At 32.8% G+C, this 15,641-nt stretch overlaps 1 protein-coding gene across 1 annotated transcript in view; it reads left to right on the top strand.

Moving 5' to 3' along the window:
* Positions 1 to 15,641, top strand: part of LOC145268245 (nucleoredoxin-like) — a 628,842-nt gene that overhangs the window by 548,556 nt on the left and 64,645 nt on the right. The window contains exon 4 of the mRNA XM_080123573.1: positions 8,870 to 8,958. Coding sequence (XP_079979699.1) covers positions 8,870 to 8,958 — 89 coding nt within the window. The remainder of the gene's footprint in view (positions 1 to 8,869; positions 8,959 to 15,641) is intronic.

Here is a 15,641-nt window from a genome sequence, read left to right as displayed (position 1 = left end):
TAAATTCCTGAGTTCGACAGAAACATTCTTGAGTTCGACATGATACACTTAAAGAAGGTCAGAGATTACATCGACTGAAACGTTGTGAAAATCACATTCAAAATTAGAACAGTAGTCTGAAGAATCCAAATAATACAAATTATCAATCATTATCTTAAAAGGTACACCTGAAGAAGGTCGGAGGTTACATCGACCGAAATGTGAAAATTACACTCAAGATAAGAACAGTAGTTCCGAAATAATATGAATGACCAATCCTCATCTCAAAAATTCAGAAACGTATTATTTTAATTTTACATTACATTTTCGTTAGTCTGTCAAGGTATTTTTGGAATTAGAATTTTTCTTAGTCTATCATACTTTGGTTCAAAAAAAAAAAATTATTTTTCAGTCTGTAATCTTCATGGTTGAAAGAGTATTTTTCTAAGTTTGCCACATTTAAATTTTAGACAACATTTTTCGTTTGTCTGTCACGCTTAAGTATAAAATATTTGTGTTAATCTATCAAGTTTTGCAAGAGAATGTTGTCCTTTGTCTGTCATGCTGTAATCTTGAATAACATTTTCGCTTTTATGTTTGTGAATTTTTGGAATGCAGGTTGATAACTTGTATTATTTCAATTCTTCAGACTACTGTCCTCCTCTTGATTGTTATTTGCGCAAAGTTTCAGTCACTGTAACCTTCGATCTTCTTGAGTAATCTGTAGTAATCTGTACTTATAACTAGTGATGTAAAGCGATACGTATCAAAATTGTATATCTAAAAAAAAAAAAAATAGATTTAAGCCTCCTAAAATTCATACTAGAATTTTCCACAATTTTGGTGTAGCAGATAAAGTAATTGGTAAAATTCAGCTGTAAGTTACACTCCTTTGGGGGATGAAAGTCCAATCCTCAGTGCAAGCGACACTAAAAATGCAATTGCTAGTTACATAGGATTTCAACCCGGTCATGGCTGTTAGAACAAGAGCATGCCACCCCCATAAAGTAAATAAAGGGGCTCATTTGAAATTTTGTGCAGATTCCCCAATTCGACAGAAAGCTTTTTGAGTTTGACAAAATGCACCTGAAGAAGGTCGGAGGTTACATCGACCGAAACACTGTGCAAATAACACTCAAGATAAGAACAGTAGTTCGAATAATCCAAATAGTATGAGTTTTCGCATTTATGTCATAATTGCGTTTAAAGTAGCATTTGTATTGCAAGTGTACCCGCAAGTGTAAAACAGGATTTTCGTTGGTCTCTCAGGCTTCATTTTTTAAAACTTTATTCTTCTCCTGCAGAAAAACAATCCTAGGCTGCTTTCCACTCTCTCCTCACCATTTTCCTCCAATAGAAATAGAAAACAGGATCAAGTAATCATATTAAATTCTTCCTCCCCTCGCATTAAAATTTTGGGCGCTTGTTTGAAATAAGAACAAAAATCGAAAAATTAAATTTCAATTAAAACCAATGTTATATACTGTCTTGCCATGTCGAAATTAGTAAAATATCCAAAAATTGCAGAAAAATGATAAAGTAGAAAATTAATTATTAATAAAAAATAATTTTTGAAGAAAATTGCAAATTATACAGAGTGTCCAGAAGGTCACTGAGAGGTTGAAAATCTTTGTCATTTTTCCATTAATGATTTTTTTTTCTCTACTTCAGATGTTTTACAGATAATATTTTGGCAATTAATTATAAATAAGTATAGCATTGAACAACGTATGCAAGTTGTGAAATTGTTTCACCAAAATCAGGGGTCAATTGTTTTGATTCAAAGAGCTTATCGACGGCATTTTCATGTAAGAGATAGCCCAAGTCACAACACAATTCGAAACATTGTGCACCGATTTGTTAACAAACCCCAAACCCTGCTAGAATTGAAGGAAAACATCAGAAACGAAATAAGGCAGTTAAATCGCAATCCATAGATTCTGCAATTATATTGGTGTGCCTTAATTTGTCGTGCCTTAAATTGTCATGCCTTAAATTGACGCGCCTTAATTTGTCCTGCCTTTAATTGTCATGCCTTGATTTGTCAGACCTAAATATCACACGAATGGTGAATTAGCAGGAGCCATTTGTCGTGCCTTAATTTGTCGTGCCTTAATTTGTCGTCCATAAATATGACTTGAGTATGAACGATATACATCACTAATTTGGCAAGTCAGCACACTCGGTGAAGAGTACTCTGGTCAACAAAAATTTTAATATGATTTAAAATTTGCTTTTAGTATTTACTTTATTCATTTTTATTCATTTATTTTTAAACTAATAAAAAATAATGAACTGGGGGTGGTAAAGTTACATATGGTGACAAAAAAAAAAAAAACTATAAAATAACGGTTATCAATGGGAGGGTAGGGTGGAATTCACCCTATTCCTTAAAGGATGGGGCCAAAAAATAAAACTTGCTTTAGTCTAAAATGACTTCTCCATCACTGATCAAAAACACAAAAGGCAAAATGTAGTATCAGGACAGATACTACACTTTGCTCTTAGCCAAAAGGCCAAGTGAGAGTGGCTACAAGTGAATGACACCTCAGTTGAGTTTGACAGAAATTTGGCTATTTCGGTGGCCTTTTAGTTGCCAGACTCAGGCATATATTCTAGGTAACCCTACGAGGTCCACCCTCTCAGGCCTTACCTCCCAGCTTTTGGATGTAACGTCTATTGCTTGTTGTTTGAGGCGGCCTTATCAGGGAATGCCAACAGGGTTACTCAGACTTATTTTTTCAAGACAAGAGTACTCCTTCTTCAGGGGTGCTGGCTCGTTCATTCCATCTTGTGTCACATCCTTTCACGATGGAAGAAAAGTAAATACCAGGTCAAGGAAAAAGCTTATTCACAATCATAATCAAGTCACTTATGTTGTCACTTTGATGCAAAAAATGTTTGTTTCTTATTTGCTTTTATTCCTGTATTAAAACGATTCAATATTTTTATTAAGTTCTAACCCTAACCTTAACCCTTATGTAACTAGTGACATTCACACGGCAGCAATGGTAAACAGGAATTATAAAATTCTTTATTTCCTTTAGTTTTCCCGTATTTTCTCATGAATGGAGGATTCTTGTCACATCTGGGTTGGTGAACCAACCACTAGACTCTTGGACAGTCTAAAACAGAACCTCTAATTTAATAGGTCTCACACTATCTCCCAAACTCCAACTTCTGCCCCATCACCACAATGCTGCATTCATTTGCTTGTTTTACAAGTACTTTAATGGAATGTTTTCTGACGAACTTACAGCATTGGTGCCCCCCCTTCCCTTTTAACATAAATTCTCTCTGACCAACCGACAAGCAGCAAAATCACATGCTGAGATCCACAGATGCAGGAAGACTTTCTACTAGTGATGAAACGATTCCAATATTTTCCCGATTCCAATTCTGTACAAAATTCCCAATTCCGATACAATTACCAATTTTGATTCAAATTCTTTATAAATCTCTAAAATTTTACTATAAAAATGTTATTTTGTCCCGATTACTGTAAAAACACAGCTCCGATTTTTTTTATTCTGGTTCCGAGTAATCGTCCCAACACTACTTTCTACTTAGCTTATCCTCTCGAAGTAGTAGTCTTTAGAGTTCCTTCCAGGCTCTGTGTTTCCCTGAATGTACCAACATGCAGAAATTTAAATGTAATGTGAACAAACATCTTGCTACTTAACTCCTCATTGGGGATGTTCTTGGGGATATGGTCTCTAAATCACAGTAGTCTTTATGTCTCCCTTGTTTTAGTGCGAATGAAAGTAAAAGAAAAAAAAACAATTTATGTTAAAGGAATTGTGTTTGAAAGCTATCACAATGCAGTTTTCAAGGAAAAAAAGATATTGTTCTGTATAAGACAGGTAAAAAAAATAATGACAATATTAAAAGATTTCAATAACTTCCAATTATAGCATCTATTTACCAAAGTATATCAAACCAATATGTAATCCTGATGTTATGTTCTTTTAATTTTCTAGGTATATCTCATCTTCAGCAGGAAGAAAAATTTTTTTTAAATATGTACAATCACTCTGTGGAGGCGTGCTATGTTTTGTTTAATGTAAAAAAAAAAAAATTAACTGAATATTTATTTAACTGTCATGTGAGATTTTGAAAAAAAACAAAAAAAACAGCGCATTAGAAGTGCACTTAGGTCTGCAAAAAAGGCCTGTGCAGCCCTGTTGAAATTCAGCAGTAAAATCGCCTCTAGCATAATAGAATAACCCCTACTCAAAGAGAAGATAAAGCCTGGGAAGATAGACCTCTTAGAACTGAACAGAACTATACCTGAATCTGACTACAGTCACTGACAGACTGATTGACAGGGGCGTATCTTCAACTAATACGATGGGAATAAATTAGAATAGATAAATATGGACACAAAAATGAAAAGTCCATGATCGGCGGTAAATAGATATACAGTAAGGTGGTTTAGTTCTCTCCCACTGTTAGAACTTAGGGTCAGAAAGTGGGATTGAGGTCAGCGTCCCCGAAGAGGGGCACTGACCTGCAAAAAGTACCTGGGCAGCCCCGTCGGCATTCCCCAGTTAGGGCGCATCAGGCGATTAGCAATAAGCTAACCTCTTTCTCAAAGAGAGAACGCAAAGCCCAGAAGGGTAGACCTCCTAGAACTGCACAGAACTAAACTCTCATCGCAAAATCAACACTACATGATTGATCTAAACTTTGTTGATTTTTACAGTAAGTAGATAGATTGATGTAAAAAATATTTTCTTTATACCCCCACCCCCACCCATCCTGCCTTTAAGCTGTCTCTTAATATGTCTTAATATCGATGGTCTAGATTTCCTTCTTCTTTCTATTCCTCACATTAGGAAAATATTATCCTGTAAATATATAATTCTTATTTTTGGAAATGTTGTACTGGAAAAGGAAATTAATGTCTGACTTCTGGATGTTGTTATATATAGATATTTTTTTTTCTTATAATTGTATTCATACCAATCAAGAATCTTTTCCTGGCTTATAGAACTTTGTCTTCCATTCCTTATTAAAATGTCTTCTTGTAAACGATAACAAATACACACACACACACACATTTTGTAATTGGGTTCGAATCTTATGACCGGCAGGAATTTTAACCCCTACACTGATGATTGCGTAAGCATAAAATACTAGTATTTGTAGTTATAAATGAATAATTATTATTTTATTATGCACACACACACACACACACACACACACACACACACACACACACACACACACACACACATATATATTATTTATTATTTTTTAAAACATGAATTTTAAAAACATGTTTTCAAGGTAACTACTTCTCATCAGCGTACCTTGACTGTTTCTAGGAATCGAACTCCGATCATGATGAGGAGAAGTAGTTACTTTGAAACATGCATGTACGTAGATTACTGTTTTAAAAATAATAAAATCAATAAATAAATAAAAATCTTATATACGTCCAAATAAATTATGTGCGAGTTTCTAAGTAAATAAAAATGAGCTCCAAGGCGAAGCCGCTATTTAACCGTATTTATCATTTAAAAAAATCAACAAGAAATATATATATATATATATATATATATATATATATATATATATATATATATATATATATATATATATATATAACTACTTCATTTACTCACATAAAATTAATATACGAAAGTATAGATTTATGCGTAAACTTTAAGTATTTACTTCAAAAGTGCTCAATACGTAGGTAGAGCTAGTTAGTAATTTATAAAATATATATGGCGATTAAGCTACACTGAATATTCTAAGTTTCATCCACTATAGGATTCGTCAGGCTTATGCGCGAATTCTGTGGTTGTTTCTTGTTTTTGTTGAGGATTTTTAGTTAGCCAATCAGCTTTCTAGAATCCACCGCGCCCCTTCCTATCAGCCAATGGGCATGCATTTTATCGAACAAAGGGTCAGTTTTAGAACTATGTTAGTGGTTTAAGGTAGACGTTTTCCTTTTTTTTTTTTCTTTTTTTATATATATAAATATACATATGTGTACACACATGCATGCACATATACATACATACATATATATATATATATATATATATATATATATATATATATATATACATGTATATATACATATATGTGTGATCGTTTATGTATATTCATGTTTATTTAATTTATTTATTTGTTTGTTTTCTACTGTTATTGTTAGTTTTAAAGCTATTTTGTATTGCTATCCTAGAGTAAGTTTTATTTTGTGAACACAGTTGTTTGCTATTTCTCGTCTACAGTTTAATAGATTTTGGGGTTCTTTAAAGTACAGGATAGCAAATTTTTCATGGAGGCATAATTTACATGGGTCGTCTAAATGTCTGCACGTGGTAGCTTGTCTTATTATTTTCCATTCGACTACTGACGAATGTCTGCTTTCTTTGAGTTTACATAAGATAGTGGCTAATAGTGTAAACATAAGAAATTTGTGTGTGGCATCTGTTGTTGCAAACCTATGGTATTTTGGTCCAGAGGGGGAAAAGTGTGATGTTTTTATTATATATAATCAGTTTTCATCTGAAAAAATGCTGCTAAAGAGTTAAAATTGAAAAATTGGTATGTGGCGATCGTCGAATTTTTATCTGTTTGTCAACTGTTTCGCAAATACGCATGTGTAAATTGTTCACATGACAGATTATTTATGTTAACAATAAGTAGGTTTAAATACACTTTCTAAATATCGTGTCAAGCTGTGTGTGTGTGTGTGTGTGTGTGTGTGTGTGTGTGTGTGTGTGTGTGTGTGTGTAAAACGGTACTAACCCTAATTAGGTTTAACTGGCTTCCTCCGAAGGAGGAAGTTCCATGGGAGTATGAAATTCACAAGCGATCTCCAGTTGCATGTTTATCCCTATTTATCCGATGTTAAGTTTTGCAACTTTTGCCGGGAAGTGTCGATGTCCTCCTACATACAGAACCTGGAATTCCCAAATTGCTCACCCATTTAAGTAGTGACCAGGCTCAATGTTGCTTAACTTCCATGATCTTACAGGAACCAGTGTGTCAATGTGATTTTGCTGTATATAAGCTGGCCTAATGGTTATCAAAATGTCAAGTTGGCCTAATGGTTATCGTACTTGACTCACTGTCTTTAGGTTTTGGTTTCAATCACAGCACGAGTATTTTTTTTTAACTTACAAGAAATTTAGAGAAAAACATAATACTTGCATGCACATGTTTCAGTTTCTTTCCGTTTTTTACTTCATTTTTTTTTAAGGAATATATACATATCTCTCTCTCTCTCTCTATATATATATATATATATACATATCTATGTACATATATATATATATATACATAAATATATATATATATATATATATATATATATGATTGTTGAGCTGGATTAAATCCGACGATATGAAATAAAATGGAGGTGGAAGGACCTGGATACTCAACGTTTCGCCCGATTTATGCGGGCTTCTTGACCATCCCTCTTGAAGAAGCCCGCATAAATCGGGCGAAACGTTGAGTATCCAGGTCCTTCCACCTCCATTTTATTTCATATATATATATATATATATAGAGATGTTTTTATTTGTTTTTGTTAGCGATACTTTCTTGAATGAATTCAAGTATTTATACGAAAGTGCATTTTTACCTAAATGCTTGTTGGGAATAATCTTCCCATTGACCAATCTGGTACCCCCTTTTTTAAATGGGGAGCGGCATACATATTATTTTTAAAATATAATTATCCACTGACACGTGTTTCGTCGTCCACGACTCATCAGAGTGGCTGAATCTAGCGAGATTTGAAATCGGCACCTCGTGATAAGAAGTCTAAACCTCTACCACGCGGCTAACCTCGCCGGACTACTAAATGTATCACTTTTACGTAGATGTTTTTATTTGTTTTTGTTAGCGATACTTTCTTGAATGAATTCAAGTATTTATACGAAAGTGCATTTTTACCTAAATGCTTGTTGGGAATAATTTTCCCATTGACCAATCTGGCACCCCCTTTTTTAATGGGGAGCGGCATATATCTTATTTTTAAAATAAAGTCTGGCTTGAGGTAGTTGCCTGTCTAGCCGCACTGATGAGCTGTGAAACAGCGAAACAGTACTGTATGTGGATGACTATAGTGCTCCTCACCTTGAGTTGAGCATATTGAGAAGTGAAACACGAATTACCATTAGCATATAAGCGACGCTCTTTGTGTAAACAAATCGAGCGGAGGTATTTCAGACGATATCAAAACATCGTTAAACTCACTACTTGTTCAAGCAGCCGCCAATAGCGTAATGGTTAGGAGCCTTGACTGTCGTACAAACGGTCGGGTTTCAATCCTGGCTTGAGGTAGTTGCCTGTCTAGCCGCACTGATGAGCTGTGAAACAGCGAAACAGTACTGTATGTGGATGACTATAGTGCTCCTCACCTTGAGTTGAGCATATTGAGAAGTGAAACACGAATTACCATTAGCATATAAGCGACGCTCTTTGTGTAAACAAATCGAGCGGAGGTATTTCAGACGATATCAAAACATCGTTAAACTCACTACTTGTTCAAGCAGCCGCCAATAGCGTAATGGTTAGGAGCCTTGACTGTCGTACAAACGGTCGGGTTTCAATCCTGGCTTGAGGTAGTTGCCTGTCTAGCCGCACTGATGAGCTGTGAAACAGCGAAACAGTACTGTATGTGGATGACTATATATATATATATATATATATATATATATATATATATTATTAAACATGTATCTGAGGATGCTTGAATCTGAATATGCAATAAAGTAAAATGTTATTATTTATGTATTCATATTTACCACTTTTTGGTAAAGCATGGAATAATCATTGAATAAATATGTGGTTGCATGTGTGAGTGTGAGTATATCTTAAAGTAACATGTCATCTTCAATATATTCATCTTTTATTCTTTCAGGAATTCCTACGCTAATTGTTCTTGATGAGAACGGTAAAGTCATCACAAAAGATGGAAGAACTGCCGTCAATGCAGATATTCAAGGAAAAGTAAGTTCTTCTACAATTTAGTGGTTTGGTTTGCTCACATTATGGAAGTCACTCCAGACAAGACATGAAACCCACTTGCCTTAAGAGTCAAAAAAGAGCGAGAGATTATTATTTATTTTTGTTTTGTTACTCTTTCTTGTTTTACCCCAAACAATGCATATTGCCATTTGGACATAAAGTAACTACTAATTGTGATCTTGTCTAACAGGGGTCCGTGGGGAATTGAGCAACAAGATATTTGTTTGCATTACATTTGGAGTTTTGCAGGGCAGTACAGTAAAAGAAGTAGGAAACAAGGCGGGAATTCCAGTCTAGCAGTCCGAGGGCATAAACTATTAGAGTAAAAAACTTTCCAGTATCTATGGAAACTCAACAGTGAAGGGGTGGAATTTTGCTATTTATCAAAAGTATGTACGTTGAGGAGGGGGCACAAGTGCGCTCAGTTCATTAAATTCCATAGTAATGAAGAGTTGATTGGATTGGTTGTTTTTGTTTTACGGTATATCAACCCTTTTCAGGTTACTTAATGTTGAATCCAAAGATTTTGGAGAAAATTTTTTTAATGGAGTATATTTGTTGTTTTCAAGACGGTTTCTATTCAACCCATAGTTGGGACCCTAACAGGTACTACCACTCTGGGTCAGAGTAGACCTGGGAGCAATGGCAATTAAAAGGTGGCTCCACACTCCCCAAAACCTGCAAGCTGGGGCCTCACCACTGGATATAGTTTAAGGTCATATCCAGGACCTGATGTAATGAAGAGTAAGAGGAAAGTAGAATTACTTCAAAACAAATCATTTTTTTTAACTGATGCTGATAAATTTAGAGGCAAAATTATCGAATCTAGAACTGAAACATTAGCATGACATTAACGGACCGAATCATTTCAGGACACATTGATTTGTAACATGCCACTTGAACATGGAGAATATCCAAATATTTCAGACTGTCCGAAGATATCGGCTTCCTTACATTCATGTTTTTTTTTTCTCTTTACAAAACTCAATCATGTTCTGCAAAACCAAAAACAAAAGACAACAATTTTCCTCTACAAAACAACCAAACGCCATGAGTACATATTTGAAAATACAAAGAACTTGAACCATGAAAAACTTTTACCAAAATGACCAGATTCAGCACCAAATAACCTGAAAAGGGTTGATGTATCCCAAAACAAAAAACGGTACTTGTACAGTTTAATCAAGACATTAAAAAATGAAAATATCGAAAAGAGGTTAAATTGTATGTATCCGTTTTGGAATGAAGTTCTCCGAAAAAAAATTTCACTTAATTTCATCAAGTAGTTTTTTTTTTATAGCGAAAAAACAATTTGTTATGACACCGAGCAAAAGGTTAAATTTTTAGGAAGAAAAGCTAGAATTAAAGATGGGGAGGGAGTGTCGGCGCTTTACGTGGAGTTGTAAACTCCAAACAAAAATTTAAAAAAAAACCCAAGATGTCTGCCTTCAACACGCTCTCATAAAAACGTGTTTTTCCGCTGTAAAAAAAAAAACTACTTGATCAAATTAAGTGAAATTTTTTTTCAGAGATCTTCAGTTCAAAATGTATACGTACAATATAACCTTTTTTTTTTTTTTTTTTTTTTTTTGATATTTTCATTTTTTAATGTCTTGATTAAACTGTACAAGTATCCAAAAAACAATCAAACCAAACACGATGAATAAATATTTGAGTATATAAAAACTCGAAGCATAAAATCTTTTTCCCAAATTACTAGGTTTAGCATGAAATAACCTGAAAAGAATAGATATACCATAAAACAAAACAACCAAACCAAACACGATGAATAAATATTTGAAGATACCAAGACTTTGAAGTATAAAAACCTTTTTTTAAACTTCAAGTTTGAGCATTAAATAACTCCAAAATGGTTGATATGCCGTAAAACAAAAGAGCCAAACCAAACATCATGAATAAATATTTAAATAGAAAATAACCAAGCAATAAAAACCCAAACAATCAAACGCTTGTCTGCTATCTGCTACGGGTAAAATAACTAATCGTACTAATTTTTATATCCTGTCACATCTACTTTAGTCATTTACACATTCATACTTATAGGAAGGAAAGGTATTAACCTACAAATATCTCCCCAGCTATCAATAAAAATAGCAACTTGTATTCACTTAATTGTATATACATACTAGATTTTTTATAATAGCTATTGCATTTCGGCATGAAATAATGCAAAAAAAAAAAAAAAAAATGTGTCCCTATTTATTTTCCCCTCCACAAGAACGGAGTTTTTCTTTATGAAAATCGCTCCAGACAAAGCATGAAGCCATTTAATGTAAGGAGCTAAAAAAATAAATTATTAAAATACTTTCTCCATCTTTTCTCCTCTTCTCTCAGCCCATTCTTCTCTCTGGACACACACACACACACACACACGCACACACACACACACGCACACACACACATACACACACACACACACACACACAGAGTCAGCATAAGGGAAATAACTGGAAATATAAAAATTACTTCCCTTTGAATGATAACACTAAAAGGTGCATGTATGCCTTGATAGCATGTACTCATATAAATGCGCATTTGAACCCCAAATAATAATTTCTTTTAAATTTTATTCAGTGTAATGTTGATCAGGAAAGTATAAACTTTGTGGATCTTTGGTTAGTAGTTTAAGACTTTTAACTGAACATACACCCATATACACAAACAACTGCTCTTTATATCATAGATTATATAATTAATTTGACATTCATAATATTTTTAATGTTGATCTTGAACACAGTCTGTGTGCATTTAATTTATTGCAAGAAAAGAATCTGATAAAATGGTTAACATTACTAACGCTTAAGTCCATACAAGTTTTGGGTGATTTGAAATACCGACCATTTGATGAAGAGGTCTTACCCCAAAATATATTACAGAACATGATTACACATATTAGATCAATGTGTAGTAGTTCAGATTAAATAAAGTAAAGTAATCATTTTGTTTTTGTCCTTTTTTTTTAATATCAGCATATTTCAACTTCTTGCATCATAATAGACTTCTACAAATGTCTCTATAGAAAATGCTTAAACTTTCTTTCTTGTTAGTTTTTTTTTTGTAACATTACATTCATGAAGTTTAGCTCCCAGTAGGGCAAACACTTAGTAACTACCTATATAAACGTTTTATCATGGCACGGTGGTTAAATCAACATCATATCGTATGAATCCGAAGATTCTATTGTTGGCATTAATTTCTCCAACATTTTTATGGCCAGAATTATTTCTAAAAAGACATCGCATACTTACGGGAGAGATCACTATAAGGTTGCTAACATCCTGAGTGAAAGTGATTTTTGTGAAATGAACTGGATTCGAACTTGGAACACCTAGGTCGTTAGAACCACTTGACTGCCATCACCCTTCGGTATTAAAAATAAGAAAACCTGGTGATTGTTGATGTAGTTAGTCTTTATTACAGTTTTCTTCTTTTTTTTTTCTCCCATTTTTTCTGCTTCTTAATCTCATATTATATGCGCATTCTTGAAATCTTTGGAAGTTAATGTAGATTTTTAGACTTTTTGGAATATCCGTATTGCTTCAAACCAGAGCAGCCAACACATAAAGTTTTTTGCTTTTTTTTTTTTTTGACTGATTTTCAGACCCAAATAGCATTTCAGCTGAAAAATAAAATTTTGCTTCTGAAAAACCAATTTTTATTTGTTAATGTTGTACCATATTATCTAATATATAAACTTATCTAATTGAATTTTCAACGTCAAACCCAGATAGTATTTCAGATGACAAATCAAATGTTGCTTCTGACTAACCATTTGTTTCATTTGTTGTTGCTGTACTGTATCATATTAACAAACCAACTAACATTACAATCACCACAATCCCCCCGCATCGCTTCATTGTAAGGGGGCCTCGAGATATAGGAAGGATTCCTACTCTAATAGTTTATTTCCTCAAAACTGTTTACATTTAAAATTCCCTCCTTGCTCCCTTTTTTCTGACTGTACCAACATGCAGAAATTTAAGTGTAATGTGAACATCTTGTTGCACAATATAACGTGATTAGAATCAACTATATCAAAGCATGAAAAACACAAGAAAACAGCAAAACACAAGAAACAGCAAATGCAGACTTTGTAAACAAAGAGACGAAGCAATAAACCGCATACTAACGGGTTAAAATGCCTAGTTTTTAAATACTTACCTAAAAGTAAAAATCAGTAAGTGGCATAACTCATTTTAAATTGAAAAACCTAATATGAGTTGTCTACCTTAAGTTCAGAACATGGGTAAAGAAAAATAATATTAAAAACTAACAGGACTTTGCTACATTCTGGTCAATGCCAAGTAGGTAGAGCTAATGAATAATAAAGTTTGACTTCTCATGCAAAATACTCCAAGACGATATTCTGGAATGGAATAAGGAACTATTTATGGTTCGTATTCTTAAAATAAAATTAATAAATTAGTTGTAAAAATACATTCAATACTGGCAATTGCTTCATTAATATCTTACAAAGTCTGATACGGCCGTGAGTTCTTCAAAAGAAATCCCATCATCCAATTTGTTTCCATTTTTACCATTCTAAAACTCTTTTATCGTTCCTAATTCAATTATGAAATTAACTGCATTATAAAATAAGAAATATTATTTCCTTTAGAAGATTTGGAGATGACAATATAATAATTTGGATTATTTTAGGATTATTCAGACCACTATACTTATCTTAGTAGTTATTTAGTTATTTACCATTTCTCAATTTTTCAGCTGCTGCAATTGCTCAATCTATACGAAAGGTATATTGTTCTTGTTCCGTCAACTAGAAATGTTAATGAATTATGCTATTCTTAGTTTTTATCGAACCTTCAACCATCAATCAGTCACTTAGAATAGATTGTTAATGAACGCCTTTATCTGTTGTGCCACAGGTTCATCTGCTCAAGTCTGATGGTTTTATTGTTTCGTTTTCTCCCCCCTCCCTCTTTCTCTTCTCTCTCTCTCTCCTTCTTTCTATTATTATTATTATTATTATTATTATTAATTAAACACATATTTAAACAAATAAATAAATTGTCTGTAAGATTCAGGAAATTTAAACAAACAAAAATATTTTTTAAAAATGTATAATCAAACTCTAAAGCACAAATAAAAGAGTATAAAAAATGGAAAAAAAATCTTTGGAATTTAGCAAAAGGAAATGAAACAAAAAAGATGTGTGTGTGTGTGTGTGTGTGTGTGTGTGTGTGTGTGTGTGTGTGTGTGTGTGTGTGTGTGTGTGTGTGTGTTATATTAGTGATGGGATGATTCCAATATTTTTCCCGATTCTGATACAATTGCCGATTCCATACGAAATTTCTGATTCCAAATATGCATTTTATTATTTATTAACGTTTTATTTGTTCAATTACATATGTTTCGGTTGCCGGACCATATTTATGATCCAGCAGCCTCGTCAGACCTTACAAAAAATAAAATAAAATAAAATAAAATTTTAGATTTCTAAATAGAAAATAAAAATAAAGATAAAAAAAAAATATAAATAGAATAAGGTAAAAATAAAAATGATAGCGATAATATGAGGAAGGGGTGATCTATCATCTTTACTTTATTTTTAACTTATTCTATTTATATTTTTTCGTTATTTTTATTTTCTATTTAGAAATCTAAAATTTTTTTTCATTTTTATTTTTTTCTACAAGCCAATATAGCTTAACCTCCCCCCCCCCCATTATGAGCAAGGCAAATCCATACAGACCCCTAAATATTAAACCAGCAACATGTATTGGAACATATTTTATCATGCGTCTACCTAACCTCCCATTATTAACTACACCCATTTATTTATTCATCATAACTTTACTTTATTTACTTAGTATAAACAGGCACATATCAATGTATATGTGTGTGTCTGTATATATATGTATGTATATATTTATTGATATGTATGTTAATATATAAGTGCATGAATGTATATGTACATGTGTGTGTATGTATGTATATATACATCAATATCTTACTGGAGATATGCGTCTATACATGTATGTATGTAAGTATGTGTATATGTGTGTGTATGTATATGGGTGTATATATTTGTGTGTGTATATATAACTACTTCATTTACTTACATAAATTTAATATACGAAAGTGTAGATTTATGCGTAAACTTTAAGTATTTACTTCAAAAGTGCTCAATACGTAGGTAGAGCTAGTTAGTAATTTATAAAGTATATATGGCGATTAAGGTTGACGAACCCTACAGTGGATGAAACGCAGAATATTCAGTGTAGCTTAATCGCCATATATATTTTATAAATTACTATATATATATATATATATATATATATATATATATATATATATATATATATATATGTATATGTGTGTGTATGTGTATACGTATATATGGGTATGGGCATATGTGTGCATTTATAGGCATGTATGTTTCCACGTACATTGTGTATATATTTGTATGTACCTATGTGGTTGTGTGTGTGTATGTTGATATATTTTTATATATACATGTGTATTTATGTATATATATATGTATATATGTATATATTTATATGTGTATGTATGTGTGCATATATGCGTGTATATTGGCATGTGTATTCACTCTTAACTGCCTAAAACAATTCATTGTTGAATGTACGTTTGGACTTACTGTGGCCACAGTGAGCGTTCGAGAA

This window comes from Euprymna scolopes, chromosome 43, assembly GCF_053919585.1.
Source record: "Euprymna scolopes isolate OS-2025 chromosome 43, ASM5391958v1, whole genome shotgun sequence".
NCBI lineage: Eukaryota > Metazoa > Mollusca > Cephalopoda > Sepiida > Sepiolidae > Euprymna > Euprymna scolopes.
Note: the sequence above shows the minus strand (reverse complement) of the source record. Positions and strands in the feature narration are given on the sequence as shown.